This window comes from Trichosurus vulpecula, chromosome 1 (genome assembly GCF_011100635.1).
Source record: "Trichosurus vulpecula isolate mTriVul1 chromosome 1, mTriVul1.pri, whole genome shotgun sequence".
Classification (NCBI taxonomy): Eukaryota; Metazoa; Chordata; class Mammalia; order Diprotodontia; family Phalangeridae; genus Trichosurus; species Trichosurus vulpecula.
In genome coordinates this window covers 75403573-75418556 of record NC_050573.1, presented here as the reverse complement: position 1 = coordinate 75418556, position 14984 = coordinate 75403573, and the positions used below count along the sequence as shown (strand labels likewise).

General features: G+C 44.9%; 1 protein-coding gene across 2 annotated transcripts in view; it reads right to left on the bottom strand.

The window, feature by feature from the left end:
• CACNA1A (calcium voltage-gated channel subunit alpha1 A) overlaps nucleotides 1–14984 on the bottom strand; it is a 255770-nt gene that overhangs the window by 109351 nt on the left and 131435 nt on the right. For both annotated transcript variants that reach the window (XM_036755983.1, XM_036755973.1), the window contains exons 7-8: nucleotides 968–1071; nucleotides 547–662 (exon numbers count right to left, since the gene is read on the bottom strand). In XM_036755983.1, coding sequence (XP_036611878.1) covers nucleotides 547–662; nucleotides 968–1071 — 220 coding nt within the window. The remainder of the gene's footprint in view (nucleotides 1–546; nucleotides 663–967; nucleotides 1072–14984) is intronic.

Below are 14984 nucleotides of genomic sequence, written 5' to 3'. Positions count from 1 at the left end.
TTGTGATTTCAACCAGCTTCATTCAGCAGATGTGAATAGGAGTGGAGGCAGCAAATAGTGGGAAAAATCCAGGGCTGAGGTTTGGCAGGGCAAGATTCAGGATGGGATTGAGGGCCAAGGGACTGAAAGGGATAGTGTAGAATTGAACTAGTCCACTAAGGAGTCAAGATGAAGAAAGGAGGAGAGAACAGCCAGTGCAGGGGTGATGGCCAGGGAAAGGACTGAGGGGTCGGGGGATGAAGGTCATGTTGAAGATGAAGATGGGCTTAGAGGGCTGTAAGGCAGAAGGAAAGACAGAACGATGGACAATTATGATCAGATAAAGAAATACCAACAATATGTTATCTAATAGTCTAAAAGGTCTCTCGGAGCCACTTTTGTCTCTTCTTCCTGACCCAACGTTCCCTGATTCCTCCTCCAGTCAAGGATGTCTGCCTATCCCTCTTCTCTGAGGTCTTGGTGTTATCTTAGCAATGCTCAGACCTAGTCTGCCTGGTCACCTTGCATCCACAGTGTGCCCCACACACCAGGAGGAAAAGGCCTCACCTGCTTTGGAGATCCATTCCATGTAGCCATTGAGCTCCCTCTCTATCTGCTGCTGCCGTCTCAGCTTCAGAAAAGCTCGCCGATTCTCAACGCGCTCTCTTTCCTTGGCAAACTCCCTGCAAAGCACAAAGTTCTGGGGTCCACTGTCCGGCTTACCACGGGTTGTAGGGCATCCTTGTTCTGTCTAGCTGTGTGGGCATGGTGGTGGGAGCAACAGCCCCGCCTATAGAGGATAGGTCAGCACAGAGCCTGCTTACATCTGGGGGGGACAGGTCAGAGATACCACTGCCTTTGAACCTGGGGTACTGAAGGAAGGAAAAGGGGCTGTTCTCTCCCCCAGTTTGTTCCTCTTCTGACAACATGGGTGGGGGCTTGGAATCTGTGATGGAGAAATGAAGTGGAAGGGACAGAGCAGACTTACCCAGATAGCACACCCAGCACAAGGTTCAGCATAAAAAACGAGCCGATGATGATGAGGGGAATGAAGTACAACCAGTTCCAGGTGTTCCCTGAGGCGTCATTGCTCTGTAGCAGGAGGAAAGGGGAAAGCAGAAACACCGAATGAGACTCCAGTGCAGTTGGTAGTGGGATGGTAGTGGGGTGGGAGTGGAGGATCCCAGCTCTCCAGGGAGTCACATCTCCTTACCTCCCAGAAGACTGGGGCTTCTTCAGCCCCTGAGTGGGAGTTAAAAAGGATAGGTCCAACCCATAGGAAAAACCCCAGCAGGTAGCTAAGAGCCCTTCAGACAGTCCCACAGGGAAAAGCTTCCCTTAGAATACTGGGCCACATGATTAAGCTGGGAATACAGGACAGCCAAGAGTAGTTAGGACGGAGCAAAGAGCAGTGAAATAAACGATGTGCCCTAAATTCAAAGGGTGAAGTCCTGGATGAACTGAGAAATAGGCTCCCTTCCCCCCAAGCCCTCACATTCATTCACCTTGCTCTGCACCCCTACATGGACCACACAGTCCTGGGGAGCCAGAACCCTGTGAATTCACTCCTTCCGGCCCATCATCCTTAACCACAACCTAAAGTAAAGCCAGCAAGAAAAAACCAAAGACAAAGGCAGAGTGAAGAGGGTATTGCCGAGCTTCCTTTCAAATCAGGAAGTCTGTGATTTCTATGGAGTTTTATTCTCCAAGCCAAAGAACATACATTGCAAAGGGTAATATCAGAAAGAGCTGTGTGTGTAAGTGAATGAAATAAAGAGAAGGGCGGGGGGAGAAGAAGAGGGGATAGGAAGAGGGAGAGAGAAGAGGCAAGGAGAGAAGGGAAGAGGAGAAGGAGGGGAGGAGAGAGGAGAGGGGCTCACAGACATAAGCCAGGAAAATGGGATGGGTATGTTAGATATATAGCAATTCAGGGAAGAGTGGTAGAAGACAAAAGCCAGTTAATCTAAAGTATCCTGTCTTTGTCTCATACAACTTAATTGGGAAAAGTCAGGCCCTGGGTAATCTGGTGGAGATTCTGCACCCTTAACTGATGAAGGGGAGGGATTTCATGTAGTGATGGCTTTTTCTCCTTCTCTTACTCAGACCTATGAATAGAAAAGGATTGATAAGCCTCTGGCAGAACCCCCTCCCCAACCCCACCACCATTATAACTCCTGTGGGGGATTATCTGGGTGCAAACTCAGGACCTCTGAGAGGACTCAGGAGTCAAACAGCATATCCCTTCCCTCACAGAGGACCGCGTATGTGTCCATATCTTCTGGTGGAAAGGGATGTCTGTGTGTGTGTGAACTGGGATCCAAACAAGTGTAAATAGAAGGTTGGGCTAGGTTGGGACCCTGAGCTCTCGAGCACCAAAATCCAAGGGGTTGAGGTGGAAGATGGGAGCCAGGTCAGTGCAAGGGCTCATTACAGGATTGAGAAGCGATTTACAGGAAACGTTGGCAAGTGGACTTGCCCCCTGTAGCTCTGGCCTTTTATGATGGTGACGTATCCTTCTTGCACTGATGTGTCAGGGAGGTCAGAGGCAGGCGTGAATGCCTCAGTCATGTCTGTCTGCCCTTGGGCTCAGAATCCAGGCAGAGACACTCAAATGTTAAACTTCCTCAGAGAAGGCCCTGAGACCCTCTTTCCCAGTTCACCCATCGGAGTAGCCATTGAAGGTGGCAGCCTAGGAGAAGTGCCACATAGATGGCAGGATATTAATGTAATGGAATATTATGGGTCTATAAGATGATAAATATGTATTTGTGTGATTAAGTCTGTTGACAGTTATTAAGTCTATAAGCAGTTAAAAAAAAAAGAGACAGATACCAGATAGCTCAAGCAGCCCCAGCCTCTGCCTCTGAGAGGTTGTGAGAACAAGTCTTGGGCTACATCTCATCTGAACAGCACAGTTTGGGACAGGAAGCTTTGGAGGCCCCACAGGATGTGAAGCAGGACTCAGGACCAAGAGAGCCACCATCTATCTCCAGTGGGTATACACTTCCCTCTCATGTTACCAGAGGGAATATTGTCCCAAACAAGCCAGACTGGCCCAGGGAAGAGGCTAATGCACTGGGCCCTTCAAGCCTTGTTCTCTAAAAGAACTAAAGCTTCATTGCCTGATATGTATAAGTGGAAAGATGTACTGAGTGAGGCTGGTGCTGGCAGACAGAGGACGAAACAGGGCCGGAAGGGAACCAGAGCAGCCTTTGTACTTCTCCTCATCTGTCTGCATGAACTGCTGAAGATTTCTTGTTCCTATTTCTCAGTGCTAAATTTAGTCCAAGGGGGCAAAGCACCCACATGGGCTAGATAGAAGGCGGAAATCTTTGGGCTGCTGTAATAAGAGCTGAGGAGGCTGAAGTGGAAATAGGAGAAGTAGGGCAGGAACAGGACCTGCCAGGGACAAATCTGAGAAGTGGCTAAGTCCCCCATGAGCCAGGAACACAGGCAACACCGCCATATGGGAGACCGACCATTCATATTCTCTCTCCCTTAGAGTTTCCCTTATCAGATTGTTGGGAAAGCAAGAAAGGGGACAGGTTACTGACAGCCATCTATATGTTCCAAGGATTCCTGATCAGCTGAAGCCAGAAAGAGGTCCTGGGGTCATCTGCTTTTTCTTTTCCCAGCCAATGTGATTCAGTTTTATTCTCAAATTGGCCTCAGTTTCTCATCCGTACAGAGATGATCATTAAAGAAACTTCCAGCACTGACATTCTATGATTCTCTACAAAAGGTGCGCTTTCTCTTTTTAACCTGGTCTAATTATTCAATGCACCTATTAATCCTGCACAACCAGGAGAAGGTGAAGGAGGACAGGTTTTGATAGAGAAATCAGTTTTCCATGGTGGTAGGAGTTTGAACGAAGGGAAAATATAAAAGGAAGTTCCCAAACAGAGAGAACTGTGCCCACCACAGATACGTAACAGTTCATTAGCAAACACAGTTGCACAAATTTCCCCTCAAAGTTTTCTCCTCCTTTGACAATCCAGGTAATGACTGGGTGTCTGGCATATGTTTTCACTGAGGGAGTTCTATGCAGATGGTCCCCTGGGAGCCAGGAAAGATGCCATTGTGCTTACTGCCTACTACGGTAGGAGCTGGGCATGGAAGAGCCCGTTGTCTGAAGAGAGAATGGAGCCATGCTTGTTATGATAATGGCTGTTAGCAATAACAAGCCATTCTGATGATTCTTTAGAATCACTGGGGTCTTTCTTTCAAAGATTTGATAAGTCCTTTATTTCACTTGTTCTTATACTCTCCTTATGAAGCAACCAGGAGAATGGATTCTCCCCATATTATAGACAGAAAAATTGAAAATTAAAGGAATCTAACTTTATCAGAGGAAGCTAGTGAAAAAGCTGGGAAAAGAACCCAAGTGTTGTGATATCTAGAGTACCGCTATGCCCACAACACCCTTGTTGCTGTGGTGCTGGTGTGGCTTATGGCAATTATATAAACTCACATGTACCCCAAATATAAGAAAACTAATAAAACTTTTCCCACAGTACTTTACAATATTTGGTGTGAGAAGAAGACGCTGAGGTATCTTCTGAATTGCCAAAAATGAAATTAAGTTCTATACGGCTTAAGTAAAAAGGATTGCCTCTTGATGGTGAAATTCTCCAAATACTCTTATTTGCAGATGATTTTGTACTGATTGCAACAAACCCTAGAACGCTGCAAAGCTTTCTCAGTGGAATCCTTTACAATGTGAGAAAGACTGGTCCAACTCTCTACACTGGAAAAACTAAGTGGATGAAAAATATATACTGCTTGGATTATGAAAATCAATCCATTGGTGTGTATATTTTTAACAGGCATTATCCCTAAACAGTGATCTGGGCCCAGAATTAGTAGGAAGAAGAGATTAGGCTGGATCCTGCCTGCTCATTCCTACAAACTCCCATCTCTTTAACACCCCACATTATCCCAGGGAGTCTATATGGCTGCACATCGTAAAATATGACTAGAATTAAATCTACCAGTAGCTCAAAGGGCAGTGGAAAAATGGTGCAAGTAAGCTCTATCATGTTACTATTAAAAAGGTACATGTGGGGAGTGGCATAAAAGATATTATAGAAGACATTTATGAACAGATAACGTAGTAAGATGAAGCAGTCATATAGTAAGAATGAGAGACAATAGATGGACGATCCAGGTGGTGCATTGGTAGGCTTCATATACATATGGATATATATATATATATACACATTAAATATACATATATGCATGTAGATGTATTTAGCATCTTTAGCATGTTGTAGAAGCCATCTAAGCAAGGGAGGCCATGAGAAAATACGACCAAGAATTATACAGGATGAAAAGGTACAGCGGCATTGTTATTTGTATCAACGCAAAGAACATCCTCAATGATGAAGTCAAGGATTTACCAAAGTTACAATGGTGATAGTAATCATGGTAATAACTCTAAGTCCAGTGCTATTCCCACAATGCTACTAGCTTCAGATCTATATGTTTTAATTTAGTGTATTCTGATTCCTTGAAGATCAGTAATCCAGGCATGATTTCTCTCCCTCCACTCCAAAAAAAAAGTCACCAGAATATTTGGCTAACTAAAAGATTCAATTTCCTGGTCATTCAGGATGAAGGGCATAAGGGTAGAGTGCTGGACTTGGGATCAGGAGGACTCTTACACTTCTGACACTTTAGCAGTTGTGTGACTGCAGGCAAGTCATTTGACCTGAGTCTCAGTTTTCTCATCTGTAAAATGGAGGTTATAATAGTACCTACCTTCCAGGGTCGCTGTGAGGATCAAATGGGGTAACAATTGTAAACCGCTCTGTGGCCTTGAAGGTACCATTTGTCAGTTGCTATTATTGTTGTGATTATTACATATAATACTTACATACATTGCATTAAATTATACATAATATTGCTAATCAAACTGACTAATGTCTTGATGTGAGTCCAAACAAACATCACCAAAATGCAATGATGTGGGTAAAAAGTTGACATACATATGTTAGCTGGAAAATGTTATAATGCCACTAGGCAGATGTTGCTGTCAGTCGGCTAAGCATCAATCTGCTGACTTCTTAAATCCCTGATGGACACTATCCAGTGACCACTGTTGGTGCTGGGCTTAAAACGTAACCCCCATACACAGACCATGCACGTATCTATAAACACACAGGGGAAATCTGCGAGAGGGGTTCTGCCCATTTCTTACTCTCTAATTTCCTTCCTACCACCTTCAGATTGCCCTTTTCCCCTTACTCCGTCCTCCTCTTCTGCCTTCTCTGAACTTGCTGCTTGATTTTAGAGTGCCCTCGGTTCCTGTGTCCTTCTACCTCTAAGTCCCCGGACCTAGATTTTACAGAGTCCATAAACTTGGGGGGGAATTCTTTTTTTACCTTTTTACTTTTGCTAAGCTCTGACTAAAATTTAGTATTTCCTTCCATTACGAACGTAGGCAGCAAACCACAGTGGCATTAAGCTTCTCCAGACTGTCAAAGGAGTCCGTGAACCAAAAAAGGTTAAGCACCTTTCTTCCATCTGCATCCTGTTAACAATGGCAAGCTTTGACAGAAGAGTCGCTCTGTTTCTTTGACCTCCCACATATCAAGAGAGCATCAGCACAGAACCTTTTGCAAAGGTAGGTGTTAATTTAATGTGGAAATCTCCATATTTGATGATGAGAGGAGGAGTGGGGAAAGAAGGGGAGCTCCCAATAACAACCAAAGCCCAAGGGATAATTTTATTAGATATCCATAGATCTAGAAGGTCCTTTCCTTGTTTGTCAAGTGATTCTGGCTGATGAACAGAGCGCTCTATATTTACCTTCTGAGTGGGGACAGCCTAGAAAAGAGGCAGTTCCAGCTTCACCCACACACCCACTGTCAATCTGCCTCACCCCTGCTTGCAAGGAACAAGTAGGGAGAGGGTCCCCTGAGGGGAGCTGAGTCAATCTCTGGTTTCTCTAGACACTGCCAAGTTGCTTGCTTTGGGCACATGTGGTGAGGGGGTTCCTCGAAAATGGGGACACCTGTCTGTCTAGAAACTATACTGTGCTCTAGCAGATAAATCTCTCTAGCAGCCACCAAGAGCTTTAACCGGTGCCAGACCCACTATGCCTCAGCCCTGTATCTCTCCATCCAATTTCTCTCCTCCCTTTCATCGCATCGAAAGTTTCCTCATCTCCATTCTTCCCACCCTGCCCTTGCTTTGGCTCTGGAAGCCATTCCTGTAGGCCTAGTTTCCCTAAGGACCTTGGTAGGGAGATGTGCACCATGTAGCTACAATCACCCTGGGCACTCACCATCAGCTGGTACATGCGAAATGCCCAGTGCTCTCAGGCCATTTGGAAGGTCTTTATGAACAGGTAAAAAAGCCAAAGAGAGGCAGTGAAATTCTCCTTTGAACTGAAGGCCCCTGTCATTCCTGCTTCCATCTCCGGGATCTGGGGCATAGGCTGCGATTTTCCCTTTTCTCACAGAACACTCAGTAGTTAGTTGGGATGAGACCTTATTACAAAAATGTACCTGCTCTGAAGGTAATGATTACAGAATGGAAGCCTTATGCCAACTGCAAGGATGGGAAGGAGGAATGCGATTGAGCGCAGAGCTCCTTGGTCTAGAATCTCCACGGAGAGCCATCTCTGGCTGAACGGGTCCTTTCTAGACACTGTCACTGTGGGAGCCTTCTCTTGCACAACCACCAGGAAAGGGTCTCCCTCTATTCCCTGGCTTTCTGGATTCTTTGAATCTTAACCGGGAGTGTGCTTCCACTGTTGTTGAATCCCTTCTCCTTCCAGTCATCAGTGCTCTTCACAAGTCTAATGGGCATCTGGCGAGGAGGCGGTTTAGAGGAGCAGCCCAAGCATCCTGTTCTTCGCAGGGATCCTCATGACCGCGGCCTCAGCCTTGCCAGGCCCGCGGGAAGGTTCTGTGTTGTCACCTTGTCGGCAGCTGTCTCCCGTAGGGCTCCCACTCAGTGAAGAGGATTCTGTCTCTTACCTCAGCCGGAGTTCAAAGTAGAATGTGCGTAAACCATTCCTTCCTGGAAGTGTAGAATTATTATCTCTTCCCCACCCACCCAAAGTTTTCTTTCCTGGCCTTGTCCCACTTGGAATCCTAAGGACACTCTAGTAACAAACTCCAGAGCAACTGGCGCCCTGCTGGATTCCTACCCAACCTTCGAATCCGAACTCAGACGCCACTTCCCCTCGGATCCTTTCCCTGGTCCTTCCCATTGGCAATGCTCTTTCCTCCCTCCCAGCCCACACACCATGTTGCTTTGGCCTCCATCATGAACTTGTCATACACTACTGAGTATCAGCACTACCGTCACTGACACATGCATCAGAGCTCTTCACTACATTGTAGGATCCAGGAAGGCAAATCTTGATTCCTCTCGCACATAGCAGGTGCCCGAACAAAGTTTGTTGAGCAGATTTACTGTGTTGTTCCTTGTAGTCCCTTGCACAAGTTAGGTGTTTTAAAATGGCTTTAAAATTTTGTTTAAAATATTTTTCAAGGGGTTATAACTGTATGGCGCTGTGCTAGATACTGGAATGCAAAGATAAAACAATCTCATCTGAGATAGTGGGGTAGAGTACTGGGCCTGGGGGCAGGATGACCTCATTTCAAATCCAGCTTCAGATACTTACTAGCCATGTGACCCTGAACAAGTCACTTAACTACTTACTATTTGCCTCAGTTTCCTTAAATGTAAAATAGAGCTCACAATAGCATTTACCTCTCAGGGTTGTTGTGAGGAACAACAGATAATATCTGTATAGTGCTTAGCAAAGTGCTTGGCACATAGTGGATTCTTAATTAAAGTTTTCTTTCCTGGCCTTGTCCCACTTGTATGTGACTGTTTCTCTTTTGGCCAGGAACCCTGAGGGTCTTCCCCTCCCAGTTTGATTTTTTTTTGAGTTTTGATTAAAGGAGCCATGCCTTGATTAACTTCTTAAAGAGGCCTATTCACTGAATGGGCCCTACCTCACTCAAAATGAGAACCCATAAAGACCTTAGCCTGAAAGGGTCAGGGTCTCCCACTGCATCCTGGGCCATCTCCAGTCATCTTGATGAATGTCAGGCCACTAGACCCAGACAGCTCTGGAGGAGAAAGTGAGGCTGGTGACTTTGCACAGTCCTCCCTCACTCAAATCAAAGTCAACTGTAAGTCATGGCATCATTTCCCTGATGTCACGGTCCTCTTCGAGAACAAAGGACAAACACACAAAACAACAACAATTTCTTTCCATTGTTCCCTTTCCCCACCCTCGAGGAGATTTTTTTCCCCTGGGAAATACAACATATATACAGAAAAGTAAATTTAAAATCATTTATAGCAAGTGAACATAACTGGAAGGGGGTGGTGGTCAGATAATACCTGATGGATACTATTCAATGACTTTGATATGGAGGGGTGGGCACTGGAGCTGAGTTATGAAGATAAGGATTTTAAAAGGCAGCTCTGAGGAGAGATGGGCAGTGGAATATGCACTACAGGAAGCAGCTAGTAGGCTGTATGAAGGGAAGAATTTGAAGTATGGCTGGGAAGGCTGGAGGGATACAGACTGTAGGGGGTATTATGGTATTATGATATGGTATGTAGGGTATTATACTGAGCAATTTGGATTTTATCTTAGAGCGAAGAGGGAGCCATCAACAGAATGACGGTCAGTCCTATGCCTCGGGAAAATTATTTTGGCAGCTATGTGGGGGATTATTGAAAAAGAAGAGGCTGTTATTACCACAGTCCAGGTGAGAAGCTATGAGGACCTCTGTTAGGGTGGTTGTTGTTTGTTCTTCATTCTCAAAGAGGACCAATGACATCAGGAAGATGATGACACGACTTGCAAGTGAATTGGGTTTAAGAGAGGGAAGGCTGTGCAAAGCCACCAGCCTCACTTTCTCTTTCGGAGCCATCTGGGTCTAGTGGCAAGATACAGATCAGGACAACTGGAGGTGGTCCAATACAGTGGGAGCCATTGGCCTTTTTGAGCTAAGGTCTTTCCTAGGTCTCAGTTTATTTGAGGCAACACCCATTCGATGACTAAGGTTAGGTAAGAAATTGATGGTCCAATGAACAGGGAGAAGAGGAAAGATTCAGGACGTGTTGTGGTGATAGAATTGGCAAGTGTTGTCAACTGACTGGATGTAGGGGAATGAGGGAAAGGAAACAGTCATGAATGATGTTAAGATTGTGAATCTGGAGACACAGGAGGATGGTAATAGTCTTATTAGAAAATCCAGAGGAAGAGCTCGTTAATAGGGAAAGAGAATTAGTCTGTGTCAAGCTTTGAGTTGCTGAGCCAGAATCCAGGTGAAAATATTCATCAGGATGTTGATGATGGGGGGCTGAAATTTAGGAGAGAAACTCAAGCTTGATATGTAGACTTGGGGGTCATGTACATGGAGATATTTGAATCCAAGGGATATGGCGTGTGAAAGCAAGGAGAGGGGAAATGGAGAGACTCACGTAAGAAGAATGCAGATACAGAGAAGAGAAGAGAGTCCTGGGGAGGGGAGAGAGATCTGGAACTGCACCTTAAGCCCCAGTAATTACCCCTCTCCACTGCCTTATCCCTCTGTTGACTCCTGTTAAACTTGTAGTCCACTGAAACCTCTAAATCTTTTCCAAATGAACTACTATTTAGTTATGCCTCTTGTATCTTGTACTTATGCCTTCAGTGCTCAGTCTGGCATATACTTAATAAATGTTTATTGAACGGGTGAACTGACTTTTTGAATCATCCTTTATTCTGCATACCTATCCTGCCCAGCTTCTATAATATAATAGGGCTATCTCTCCTGCAGTTTACATAATGGGCAAATGGTCATTGACTCTAAGATTAGATAGTAAACTCCTTGAGGGCAGGGACTGTCTTTTGTCTTTCTTTGTATCCTCATATCTTAGCACAGTGCCTGGCACATAGTAGGAGCTTAATAACTGTATATGACTGACTAATGACTAAAAAGTTTCCCCTCCACACTCAGTTATGCATCCATTGCTTGCTGAACTTTAAAAATGTTTTCCATAGAGTTTGTCTCATGTTAGCTCACGGAAAGCATGAAAGTCATTCCATATTTGGTAAAAACCAAATACCTTCCAAGACCAAGCTGGGACTTTGATGCATTTAACAAAAGGAATGAGCTGGTCTTCTGGATAAATGCTGTCATAAAAAAGAGAAAAAAGAAAAGGAACTCAACAAGATGGATGGTCTCCTGCTAGTATTTATCCCAAGAACCACTAATAGTTCAATGTCAACCTGAAAGAAGGTCTCTAGGTGAGTACCCAGGGGATCTGTGGCTGGCCCTGCACTATTAAGCCTGTTTATGAATGATTTGGATAAAGGCACAGATGGCATTCTTATCAAATTTGCAGAAGATACAATGCTGAAAGGGATAGCTAAAACCCTTGATGTCAGAGCCAGGGTCCAAATGAATTCTGATACAGTTGAATCTAAAATGAAATATAATAGGATGAAACACACACATACACATATTAGGATGTTGCATTCAAAAAAAAAATCAGCTTCACAAGTGCATGCTGAAGACTTAGCTAAGCATCAGTTTAGAAAAAGATCTGAGGGTTTTATGATGAATTGTAAAGTCAATGTGAACCAAGTGTGACACAAGAGTAAAAAAAGTCAATGCATTCTTGGGCTGCATTAAGAGAGGCACAGTTTCTAGGATCAGAAAGTTCTAGTGCCAGTGTCCTGGTCAGCCACCTCTGCAACGTCATGTTCATTCCTGGCCACCCCATCTTTGGAAGGATATAGATGAGCCAGAAAACATTGAAAGGAGGGCAATTTGGATGGTGAAAAGAGTCAACTTTATGTCATATGAGCATTAGTTGGAAAAAGTGGGAATGTGTAGGCTGGAGAAGGAAAGATTTGGGGGACATGATGGTTGTCTCCAAGTTTTTGAAGGAATGGTGGGTTGAAGTTGCAAAGAGACTAATTTAAGTTTGATACAAGAAAAACTTTCCCGATGATCAGAGCTATCCCAAAGTAGAATGAGCTGTCTCAGAAGGTAGCAGATCCCCCTCAATATGAAAGCAAAGGTTATGTGGCATTACTCCTTGAGCCCAGAGAGCCACAGCTGGGACAGAAGTATTGGGACAAGAGTCCTGGAGATCAGTCTTATTGCTCAGAAACCATGGACACAACATTTCAATGGGGTGGAGGCCTTCGGTCCAGCCCAGAAGTGGCTTTGGTTTATTCCCAGAGGCATTAGGCAATGGCACAATCACAACATAGCCTTTGGCTTCTCCACCAGAAAGCCACCGTACCTCCTTGGGAGGGAGAAATCAACGATGTCTGATGCCTTTTCACAGAACCCAAATTTCATATTTGGAAGGCTTTCAATGGTCTAGTCCACCCCTGAAAAAGAATTCTGACATGTGTTCACCTTGCCTTTGATGAAAATCCTCCAGTGCCCTCCATGGAGGGAGACCCCCCCATCTCTAAGGCAGCCTGTACAACTGTGGGATAGCTGCAATTGTTAGGAAGTTGGTTCTGATTTCAAACCTAAATCTGCCTGCATGACTTTCACCCATTACTCCTGGTTCTCTCCTTAGGGGCAAGACAAAACAAGGCTAAAGTCTCTTTCACATGATAACCTTTCATCCCCACCCCATCCCCACAGATTCTTCTCTCCTCCTGGCTAAATCCATGTGATTGGACTTGAGGCTCTTCACCATCTTGGTTATCCTTCTTTGGATGCTTTCCAGTCTACCAATGCTCTCCCTAAAATGGAAACCAGAACCAAACACAATACTCTAGAAGTGGTAGACTAGCTGTAAGCCCTGAAGATGGCTGGGGTACAAGCCTGGAGACTGATGTGGCAAATGGCAATAGACTCTGTAGTGGGGCAGAGGAAGGAAATGCCTGGTTCGCTCCCTGCCTCAACGTCAAGCTGACACAGCGGGGTCCAAGACAGTGAATGTGGTTACCTTCAAGCTTTATCCCAGCTCAAGTCGTGCAGATGCCCCCAGTCTTTCTCTCCAGCAATAGAGCATGGAGATTCAAAGTCCTAGAATTCTCTCAGAGCCCTTCTGAAAATCTAGTTTAGATTAGGACTCAGTCTGACCATGCACACTCAATTCCTTTATGTCCTCACTCCATCCCTCTCCTCACACCGCATCATTGCTCTGGGTTTTAACTTAAGAATGGCAATTGAGCTGGAAGGCTTGCCTGTTGAGACCTGAGGTGTGGAGAAACTGGCAGCTCAGACTAAATTGGGGGAATCAAAAAGACATCTCATCTTAAAAACACTGGAAAAGCCTAAATGTTATTAACCATTTATGGTCTTAGCAACTCTCAGTTAAACCTCCTGGGGAGGAGAGTTCTGGTAACTTTCATTCATTCAGTGTAAGGAGATGCTCTTGAAATCTCCTCCCCACTCCTTCCACTTCCTGCCTGGCAAATCCCCAGTGCCTCCACTCTGAGCTTCCAAGGCTTCTTCTGCCAACACCTTGGACACCCGACCCCTAAACCACTTACAGTTCCTTTTCCATTATCACACACTTTTTTGGCCCTTCTGAAATTACTGCCTGGAATTTCTCATCTTCTAACCTGTGGCCTCTAGGTTAAACAGACTTTGAGTTCAACTTTAGGGGTTTTCTCCTAGTCTTTTTTTGGCTTGGGCCCCCATGCAGGGTTTCCTCTGGGAAGATCATATTTTATTTCCTATGTCTCTACAAAGAAGTTTAAGATCCTTCAGCTGCCATGCAAGCTCTGCTTGACACATAGTAGGGGCTTGATAATGCTTGTTGGCTGACTGGCTGATTTTTTTTATATTGAACCAAGCTGCAAAGAACTAAGACTAGAGCCCAAAGTCAAGGTAATTCTCTTTCTCCATTCCTCTCAGAGACATAGAGCTTCCTCCAGACTTAGGGCACTGGTCTGGAGTTGAAGTCTTCCTGTGCTCTTCTTAGAGTCACTAGAAAGTGGAGACTCCATTCCTGTACCTACACAGTATCATGTAACTCACAGTACCAGTGAAGGCCAACATCTTGGTTTTCTTCTCCATATCACATCTGTTCCTGGTTGCTCCCTGGTTCTGGCTCTTGTTAGATTCAAGAACAATCCCATTGGGTTCAGGAGTCTTTTTCTAGGAATATCTCTGCTCAGTCCAGGAACTGCTCTATTTGGTCCAGTAATTGGTTCATAGACTTGGTGGTGGAAGAGACCTTGGTGGCTACTAGTTCAAACCCTTCATTTTACAGATGAGGAAACCAAGTCTCGGAGAGGGTAAGTAACCTGCTAAAGATCATATTGGTAGTTAGTAGAAAGCTAGGATTTGAATCCATACTTTCTGACTCCAAACATTCTTTTTACTTATTACCTCTGCTGGATGCAGAAACTCAACCATGGTTCTACTGCTGTTACTCTCCTCTTACTGGCTGTAGCTCCCAGTTTGGTCCAAGAATTCCCTGTGGCTGCCTCTTTCTAACTGGCACTTAGGAGCCCCTAAGGATGGGCTCCATGGACCCCTGGAGAGGCTGGTTGTGAAGGCTTCCCCTCAGAGAATGGAGTCCACATGTATCTGACTTGCTTCTCTCTTTCTGACTGCCCAGTTCTCATTTTCTCCACTTCTCTCAACCTCCTGGTTCAGTCTCTCTTTTTAAAGGCTAAATCTCAGGGGCATGAGCTGTTAGTGAATCCATGAATCATCTTCAATGTATCAGGCAATGGGGCAACCCAGGGCAAGGCAAGGACTTCACATTTTATCAAGGACACATCCTCAGAAAGTCAGTAAGGTCTTTTATACCTAGAATAAGGAGACATCTTCGAAGCTAGAACAGTCTTCACTAGTGATGAACAACTATATTCACAGCATCTCCACAGTTTCCCAACTCCCTGTCTGCCATTTGACAATTACTGAGCCAAGATGGTGCAGCAAGCAGTAAATCGCTGTAGCTCTCCCATATTCACCTCCAAACAGCTATAAAATAGTGCCTCAGAATAAATCCTAGGATAGTGGAGCCAGCAGAAAGTTTTTTAGCCAGGGACACTT